General features: G+C 38.8%; 1 protein-coding gene across 1 annotated transcript; it reads right to left on the bottom strand.

Annotated features, from left to right (window-relative positions):
- Positions 1-2,495: 2,495 nt before the first annotated feature.
- L1TD1 (LINE1 type transposase domain containing 1) lies at positions 2,496-9,951 on the bottom strand. Its single transcript, XM_044236769.1, has 3 exons — positions 8,856-9,951; positions 5,962-6,153; positions 2,496-2,509 (listed from the first exon to the last, which is right to left on the bottom strand). The coding sequence occupies exons 1-3, from the start codon at positions 9,853-9,855 to the stop codon at positions 2,496-2,498; spliced, it is 1,206 nt and encodes a 401-aa protein (XP_044092704.1). The 5' UTR covers positions 9,856-9,951.
- Between the last annotated feature and the right edge of the window lie 55 nt (positions 9,952-10,006).

Below are 10,006 nucleotides of genomic sequence, written 5' to 3'. Positions count from 1 at the left end.
TTCTTCCCCTCTCTGCCTGCCTCTCTGCTTACTTGTGATCTCTGTCAAATAAATAAATAAAATCTTAAAAAAAAAAAAAAGCAGTGTGGATGAAACTCAAAGGCATTATGCCAAGTGAAAGCAGCTGGACTCAATGGGGTTAATTTTAGAGCCTGACGGAACAACTCTATTTTTATGTGTTTTTTTTTTTTTTTAAGATTTTTACTTAAGTAATCTCTATACCCAACATGAGGCTAGAACTCACAACCCCGTATCGAGTCACAAGCTCTTCTGAGCCAGCCAGACACCCACATCTTGCTTGTGATTATTTATCTGTATTCACTTATCAAGACTTGCAACACTATATACAGTAAAACAAGTTACTGCATGTAAATTATACATTAATCCTTTTAAACAGAAAAATGTAAAGCCAAAAACCATGTAGAATATTTGAGTGTAGGGAGGAAAGGAATTCTTAAGACTTTAAAAGCACCAATTGTAAGGCAAAAACAATTATGGGTTTGATTACATAAATACTTTAGACTTCTGTTGGAAGAAAAATAGACAAAATTAACAAATGAGTAATGAACTGGGAGAAAATAATTCTACCATCTAAAAACAATATGGGATTACCACTTGGTATATAAAGAACTCTCGTAAAGTGTCAAGAGGCTTTGGGGTGCCTGGCTAGCTCAATAGAGCATGTGACTCTTGACCTGAGAACTGCTGAGTTCAAGCCGCACACTGGGTGTAGAGATTACTGGGCAAAAAATAGAAAATAAATTTAAAAAAATAAAAAAAAATTGAGGGGGTCATTTATAAAAGAGCAAGCTATGAATCTGCAAATTCAAAGGGTAAACTCTGAATGACTACAAAAATACAGACGGCTTTTCAACTTCACTAATCTGAGAAATGCAAATTAAAATGGGATACTTGACAGCTGTTATGTCAAGAAAAGTTAGAAAGTTGAGTGGGGATGTAGGAAAGTAGGAACTCTTACTAGTGAATTATACAAAGATAGCCAAAGCATAGGACAACGTAACTCTTTTATTTATTTATTTATTTATTTATTTGACAGAGAGAGAGAGAGATCACAAATAGGCAGAGAGAGAGAGGAGTAAGCAGGCTCCCCGCTGAGGAGGGAGCCCGATGCGGGACTCGATCCCAGGACCCTGAGATCATGACCCGAGCCGAAGGCAGCGGCTCAACCCACTGAGCCACCCAGGCGCCCGACAACATAACTCTTAACCAGAAACTTGTGCTGTTAACCTGGGAAGCCAAACCACCTTTGCATTTAAGTTGGCCTAGAATGGTCAGACCTTGCCAATGATTACCAAATTGCTTTTACTACCATTTCCAACTCAGGACCAACCATAGACAAGGATGTTCCTGAAGGTCATCATGGAAGTTGTCTTGCTTCTAGTTAGTTTCTTGAGCCAATTACCTCCAATACTAGCATACCTAGAAACTATCCTTTTGTTCCACAATAAAGCTTTCCTTTATTGTGGAAATAAAAACAAACTCCTGCCTTTGAGTTTTATACTGGCCATGGTGGCTGGCTCCTTCAACACAAAGGTTTGAGTGAATACTGTGGGCTTGTTCTCATCTGGGTGGTCATTTTTCACAAACTAGAACCACTCTTAAGAACTGGTAATCCTGGGGCACCTGGGTGGCTCAGTGGGTTAAGCCGCTGCCTTTGGCTCAGATCGTGAACTCAGGGTCCTGGGATTGAGTCCCGAATCAGGCTCTCTGCTCCGCAGGGAGCCTGCTTCCCTCTCTCTCTCTGCCTGCTTCTCTGCCCACTTGTGATCTCTGTCAAATAAATAAATAAAATCTTAAAAAAAAAAAAAAAAAGAAAAAGAACTGGTAATGCTGAGTGGAATTAAGCATAAGCTTACGTTAAAGATTGAAGAGGTACTCTTGCTCAGGTCCATAAGGGAGCAGGGATCAAACTGTTTATTAGTGGGGATGATGTTGGGATGGTAGTTGGGGGGGGGATGTTGGAGCAGTTCAGGTGTTCATCACTAGGCAAAATGATAAAATATTGGGGATACATAAAGTTCATTAGAAACAGTGAATTAGTCTACGGCCATACCACCCTGAACGCGCCCAATCTCGTCTGATCTCGGAAGCTAAGCAGGGTCGGGCCTGGTTAGTACTTGGATGGGAGAAACAGTGAATTAGATATGCATAACAGATTATCTTTTTAAAAAAGCATTAATAGTAATAGAGGTCAAAAGCGTGATTCCACTCACGTTAAGTTAGAAACAATCATTGGGATGCCTCAGTTGGTTAAGCATCTGTCTTCAGCTCAGGACATTATCCCATGGTTCTGGGATTGAGTTGTGCACCAGGTTCTCTGCTCAGTGAGGAGCCTGGTTCTCTCCTCTTCCTGCCTGCTGCTCTGCCTACTTGTGCTCTTCTCTATCATGTAAATTAAAGTTTAGAAAGAACACAACACACTCACAAAAGGACATTTTAGAAGAAAAATGCCCAGGGGACTTAAAGGACTCCTATTAGTGGGTGAATACTAGAAGACAGAACACAGAAATGAGTGGAAGAGCAATGGGAAAACATTTTGTACTTACTAGAATAGCAGGAATTGAAGGATATCGCCATCTACACTTGCACTAGAAATTCTTTACCTTTTCTCACACCCTAGGACAAAGCAGCTTAAACACTAACCCCAAATAAACGCCGCAAGAAAAGGGGTTTTGACTGTGTAGGTCAACGTAAGCATCTGTGTTGGAGGGTACCGGAAAACAGGGTTTCTCTCAATCTGGTCACTAGAAGTGTTACCAGCACCAGCAGAACTGTTACCTGACCTCCTATCATCATCTACAGAAACAGACTTAGTCTAGAACAAAGCAGTGCGTGGGCATAACGGAGTTCATAAACACTGTTTCCTGGAACTGCAATAACAAAGTATGACAAATAGGTGGCTTGGAACAAAAACACAATTATGGAGTCTTCAAGTTGGAAATCAAGGTAGTGACAGATTATGCTTCCTCCAAAGGACCTAACAAAGAATCGTCCCTTGTAACAATTCTCGTTATGTAAGACATTGTTGGGGAAACAGTAAAAGGTACATGGGACTGTACTATTTTCTCAATACCTTCTATCATTTCACAAGTAGAGTAAAAGATAAAAAGTAATTTTACAAAAGAAAAACTGGGGGGGGGGAGCCTATAAGCCAAACACAACAATGAAATCCAAGAAGGTAGAAATACAAAGATGATCAAGTACCTAAGGTTAGTATTTTCAGTTTCCTGACCTATGCATCCCCAGTGCAACTGAACAGATACCTGTTGTGCTCATTCTAAAATCAACTGGGGGACACCTAGCTGGCTCAGTTGGTAGAGTATGCGACTCTCTATCTCCTCGGGATTGTAAATTCAAGCCCCATGCTGGGTGTAGAGATTAAAAATCAAGTCAACAACTGGGAGAAGGGCAACCAGCTTCATTTTAATCTACTGGTCAGGAACCAGGATTTCCCATCTACTGAGGATTCTAATAATGCTGGCACAAATCTCATCTCAGATATTTCTAAGAAACCTGTAAGGAAAGAATGAACACAGTTACAGATGAAAGGACTGGAGATTTAAGAGGCGTTAGTGACTTCCCTGTTGTTACAGAGTTAAAGCTCAGTGCTAGGAATACTGAGGCCAAGGGCATTTGAAGTAACTATCAGTTTGCAGTTAAGGCCCATGAAGGTCAGAGATGGAAAGACTCAACGGAGAAAAGCTGATTTCAAAATGTTGGGCAGTGGACATTTTTTTTGTAAATTAAATATGCTAAATAAGCCCTTGGGGCAAAAACCATAGAAAGGTTACCACATTCTCTTCCTTTCTTATCTATACATTGCAAATCAACTTTTTATTCTAGACTAACAACTGAGAATACATTAATGTCCAGCATTAGATTTGATCTCTCCCTGGGTTTATGCAATAAAATGTAAACATTAACTATATAATGACAAAATGCATTAAGAAAATGTGAGGTATGGGGCACCTGGGTGGCTCAGTGGGTTAAAGCCTCTGCTTTCGGCTCAGGTCACGATCCCAGGGTCCTGGGATCGAGCCCCACATCAGGCTCTCTGCTCAGCGGGGAGCCTGCTTCCCCCCCCCCTTTCTACCTGCCTCTCTGCATACTTGTGATCTCTGTCAAATAAATAAATCTTAAAAAAAAAAAAATAAAATGTGAGGTAGAAAAGTAAACAAATGAAGCATATTCAAAGGAAAAATGTTTAATATAAAGACTTACGATTCACATCATGGTAATCTAAAATTGAATACTTGTGTTTAAAGTTCAACTTTTGCATTAACTTGTCTTGCCATCTTTTTCCGTTTTTCTATTATTTCACCCCACCTCTATGGTTACAATGACAGATTCCCTCCCTTTCCCCAGTGGTGTATAAAGCCTACTCCTGCAAAAGCTACAGTGATTGATTTTAAAACATCCTTTAACTTGTACAACATTTTAGTAGTATCTGTAACATTCCTTTCACCTACTCCCCAAGTATATTGTTCACAGTCCATCCTCCTGGGTAAATATGTGACATGTAATTTTGTTTTTCCTTTTTGATTCTTGCTGTGTTTTATATATATATATATATATATATATATATATATATATATATATAGTGTGTGTAAGCACTTATAGACCTCCTAGATTGTTAAAGTATATCATCCAGTAACTCTTTCAAAGAGGGTATGGAAGAAACAAACTTTGTGAATTCTTCGACATCAAAAAATGTCTTTGTTTTTCCTTCAAAATCAAATGCAAGTTTGGCTGGGTATAGGATTCTAGGTGTAAAGCCTTTTGCCTGCAGAACTTTTATGACATTGCTCCACTGACTTCTAGCATCTAAAGTATCTAATGATAAATCTGCAGTCAATCTGATTCTTGTTCCTCTATAGGTTATTTCTCTTTTTCTGGAAGCCTTTAGGATCTTTTCTTTATCACTGGAATTCCCAAATTTCACCAAGATATGTCTAGGAGTGAGTCTCTTCTCATCAATCTTACTAGGTATTCGGTAAGCACTAACAACCTCAAGACTTGAATCCTTTAGCTCCGGAAAGTTTTCTTCTATGATTTCCTTAATTATTTCCTCTGCTCCATTCTCTTTATTACTTTTTTCTGGAATTCCTATCAAACGGATGTTGGAACTTCTGGATCTATCCTCTATGTCTCTTGACCGTTCTTTATTTATTATCTGTTTGGCCATTTGCACTGTATCCTTAGAGAATTCTTCAATACGATCCTCTAGATTGTCCATTCTCTCTTCAAGTGTGTCTATTCTGCTATTCAGAACAACTACTGTGTTTTTTATTCCCAAGACCTCTGGAAGGTAATTTTTAATATTTGCAACTTCCTCCTGTAGCTCTCTGAAGCTGTTAATTACATTTCTTCTGAAGTCTTCTTCTGTTTCTTGTATTAAGTCTGTTTCTTTAGATGTTCGCTTATCTGTCAGCAGAGTTTTGTGTCGCTCTTTTTCAGTTTTCCTTAAAAACTTGTTGATTCCTGATGGAGTACTCAAATTTGTACTTAAATGCCTTTTCTGCTTAACAGAACTTCTATCTAGTGATTTTGAGGGAGAGGCCAAAGTCAAGGTGGGACAGACTGTCCCAACTCCTTGGTTTTCTTCTTTATTCTGGGTTTTTTGTACCATCTGGTGTTTTACCAATTTTTTCTTCTCAAAGTCCTGAGCCAAATAATCATAGGCAATTTCATTAAGTTCATCTAAAGCCCCCTTTTTCTCTATTTGGGAGGCGGTCTTTACACTTTCTACCTCTGAGTCCTCTCCTTCCTCCCACGATAAAACTACTTCCATTTCCCACTCTGAACCTTCTTCTTCCTCCAGCTCAGAATCTTCTACCTCTTTAACTGAAACAACCTCCAAGCCATTACTGCTTTTTTCTTCAGCTCCACACTTTGTATTTACCACAGAATGATGCTGAAAGGCTGAATCCTGTTTCTCACATAATACTGAAGCTTTTTCTTCTCCCTCCTCCTCCATCCCTGAAGTCTCCTCTTCGTCCTCTTCCTCCAGCTCTGAAGTCTCTTCATCCTCCTCTTCCAGGCCTGAAGCCTCTTCTTCCTCTTCTAGCTCTGAAGCCTCTTCTTCCTGAGTCTCTAAGTTGATCACCTCCTCTGGCTGTGCAACCTTTACCTCTTTAACAAATAGAAAGCTCAAACCATCACTGGCTTCCCTCTCAGCTCCATGCTTTGAATCTAGTAGAGTTTTTTCCTAAAAGAAAGAAAAAAAAAAAAAAAAAAGAAAAGAACTTTGTATCATGTGTCTTTAAAGGAATTAAACCTTTTTTTTTTTTTAAGATTTTATTTATTTGACAGAGAGTAATCACAAGTAGATGGAGAGGCAGGCAGAGAGAGAGAGGGAAGCAGGCTCCCCGCTGAGCAGAGAGCCCGATGCGGGGCTCGATCCCAGGACCCTGAGATCATGACCTGAGCTGAAGGCAGTGGCTTAACCCACTGAGCCACCCAGGTGCCCCAAAAGGAATTAAACCTTTCACTCTCCGTGTAATCTGACTACATATTTTAACAACTACCAAATATCTAGGAAATTATTTAAGTATTACTTGTTCTTGAATGCCTAGAAGCCCAAACAAGTCAAGTTTCCCCTGTGATTACCCCCATCACACCTGCCATCTATGCAGCACCTGCAAATTTCCATGTCCTAATGTTTAGTGTGTTCCTTCTATATCCCGAACACTGACTTTTAAGAATTTGTGTTAGTAAATGTCTGGTTATATGCAGGACCCTGCAGTAGAGAGACTCCTCTAACTTCAGAGACACTACCTGAAAACTCCTGTTCACACCCACCCCCCCCACCACCATAAGGAAACAAAAAGTAAATCTAATACTTCTTAGGTAGTTCAAGCTACAGCCATATTACTCAAAAGGAAAGCAATGTTTTGGTTAGAAGTACAGGCTCAATTTAAGATTACTTTGTTCAGGGACGCCTGGCTGGCACAGGTGGCCAAGCACATGACTCTCAATGTCAGGGTCATGAGTTCAAGCCCCACTTTGGGTATGGAGCCTACTTAAAAAAAAAAAAAAAAAAAAGACTGCTTGTTCAAACCCAGCTGTTACATCTGCTACCAGTACATAAACTTGCTCTCTAGAAAAGCAACTACTTCAGATCGTTGTGAGGGTTAAATTAAGACAACCTAGTTATGGAGCTCGAGACAGTATCTGTAATAGAAAAGCTGGCTCATAATATTCCTTTAAACCCTATCCTTGCCTCTAGCTTTTCACTTAATGCTCCCTCTATTACAGGATCTTCCCTATTTAGGGATGGCTGGTCACTATTTATCCTTCCACCTCCCCAGACCATCCAGAATAGGCTGGGCTGTGTACCTCACCAATGGTGATTCTCAAAGAAATTGTTGATCCAAGTATATTTCCTAATTCTATACTGTCATTTTGCAAAGATGCTACACTTCCAAATGCTGGAAGGGCAGGGGTATTAGGTGTTCTTTTGAGAAGCCATCAAAAATACTGGGTAACAATACAGGCCTCTGAGGATACAAATAAATGGGAGATATTCTACACATGAATTGGCAGAAGTAATACTGTTAAAATGTCTATACTACCCAAGGCAACCTGCAGATTCAGTGCAATCTCTACCAAAATTCCAATGGCATTTTACACAAGAAAAGAACAATCCTAAAACTTATATGGAACCACAAAAGACCTCAAATACCCAATGCCGCCTTGAATCGGAGTAAGGCGGGAGGCATCACAACCTAATTTCACACCATATTACAAAGCTATAGTAATCAAAACAGCATGGTATTATATGAAAGTCACAAAAACAGACATAAAAGTCAACGTAAACAGAATAAAGAGCCCAGGAAAAAACTCAAGCACATGTGGTAAATAATTTATGGAAAAAGGAGCCCAGAATATGGAATAGGGATAGTCTCCTCAATAAATGGTGCTAGGAAAACTGGACAGCCACATGCAAAAGAAACTAGACTCCTACCTTACACCACAGACAAAAAAGAAGAAATAGACACACATCCAAGATGAGAGACAGAGAATCTCTACAATATACCACAGGAATTACCTTTTAATATTGGAATCACACAGAGTATTCAGAAATTAACCTGAAGTGTTTTCAATCAAATCAAATACATGGGAACATAATGTAATATGAAGGAAACAAAATTATCATCTAATATGATATAAAAATAAAAATCCTTACATGAAATGGGTAACAGCTAGATACTAACATTAATGAACACCTGAATAGGCATCAGTTAAGACAGATATATTTGCATTTCTGATTGCTAATGAAGATTTACCAGGACTACTTTGTAGACTGAAAGTTCAACGTACTTGTTAACTTTTTTAATAATCCTATTGCATGAGGGCTTTGAATTTACTCACTTGTTTCTATTTTTCCCTTTTAATGATTTAAAAGCTACTATACAGGCTGCCTGGGTGACTCAGTGGGTTAAACCTCTGCCTTCTGCTCAGGTCATGATCTCTAGGTCCTGGAATCAAGTCCCACATGGGGCGCTCTGCTCAGCAGGGAGCCTGCTTCCCTCTCTGTGTGCCTCTCTGACTACTTGTGATCTGTCAAGTAAGTAAGTAAAAATCTTAAAAAAACAAAAATAAAAAATAAAGAAGCTACTACTCCAGTTATTACCCTTAAATACATAACCTATACATTTTTCTTTCAATGTCTGTAATGCATATGTACAATCCCTTCTCAACTCAAATCTCACCTCTTCCAAGCTGCCAACACCTCCCATTAAAAGAAAAAAGCCTTTTAGTCATTACTTTTAGTGTCATGCTTTTAAGTGATTATTTCTTAAAAATTGGTTTAACCTTAGGAATAACTTTACCATTACTTATTCTCTGTACATAAGCTCCATAGATCTGTATACTTACCACTTTCTCTTGAATCCCATACCTTCTTCCTTTCTTTTTTTCCTTTTGTGGGAGTATATCTTTCAGTAATTCCTTCAGAAATGGTTTTTGGCTAGTAAAACTGCTGAGACTTTGCATATCTGCAAAGGTCCTTACTTCACCATCACACTTAAGTATTAATTTAACTTGGCACAGAACTTCAGGTTCAAAATCATTTTCCCTCAGAATGCTGAAGATGTTACTCCACTGCTTACTAATGTCCAGTGTTGCTGATGAAAAGTCTGCTGCCAAAGTAAGTATCGCTCCATCTTCTCTGGAGGTTTTTAGAATTTTCTCTGTATTCTTTGAGTTCTGAGGGACTTTTTCTTTGACCAGTTCATCTTCTCCAATCTCTCGTGTTACTTCCATATGGATACTCTGTTCTTTGCAATTGTTGTCTAGATTGCTTATGGCTTCTTCCACACTTCCCATGACTTTGTCATTTTGTGATTTATCAAGGGCCAATTCCTTACCTTGGTCTGTACTATACTCTTCAAGTCTGTCTAACTGGCTACTCGGCTCGCTCACTTCTTTTCTTTTACAAGTCAACTTTTCAGTAGCTTCAACTATTTCAGAGTTTGCTCCTACTATCTTCTCTAGCAACCCTGTTTTTTGCATGGCTAAACCTTTTATTTGTTGCAACTCCTTTTTAGTACTGGAGTTATTTATATTCTTCACTTCAGGCATTTTACTTTCTACTCCTAACATTTCCTTTAAGTCCTTTTTAAGGGATTCCCTTATCTCATCAACCATTAAGTCCAGATCTTCCATCAAGCCTTTAAACTTCATCAGCATAACTGCTGACATGTCTTTGCATTTTAAGTCTAATACCTGAGCCATCTCCTGGTCAGTTTCTATCAAGTGAATTCTTTCCCTATGCGTGCTATTTTCCTGTTTCTTTGCAAGTCTAGCAATTTCTGACTCTACAATGGACATTGTGGAAACGTTTTATTTTATTATCCCGAAGAGTAATTTTTGTTCTTGGAGGTCTGCTAGACTCCTCCAAAACTCAATAATCTTTAAAATGTATTTATCATCTGAAATAAAAAAAGAAAAATCATTTACTGAAGAATTCTTTTGGGAAGCA

The sequence above is a fragment of the Neovison vison genome, chromosome 2 (assembly GCF_020171115.1).
Source record: "Neovison vison isolate M4711 chromosome 2, ASM_NN_V1, whole genome shotgun sequence".
NCBI lineage: Eukaryota > Metazoa > Chordata > Mammalia > Carnivora > Mustelidae > Neogale > Neogale vison.
The sequence above is the reverse complement of the archived record's forward strand: the minus strand, read 5'-3'. Positions and strand labels throughout refer to the sequence as shown.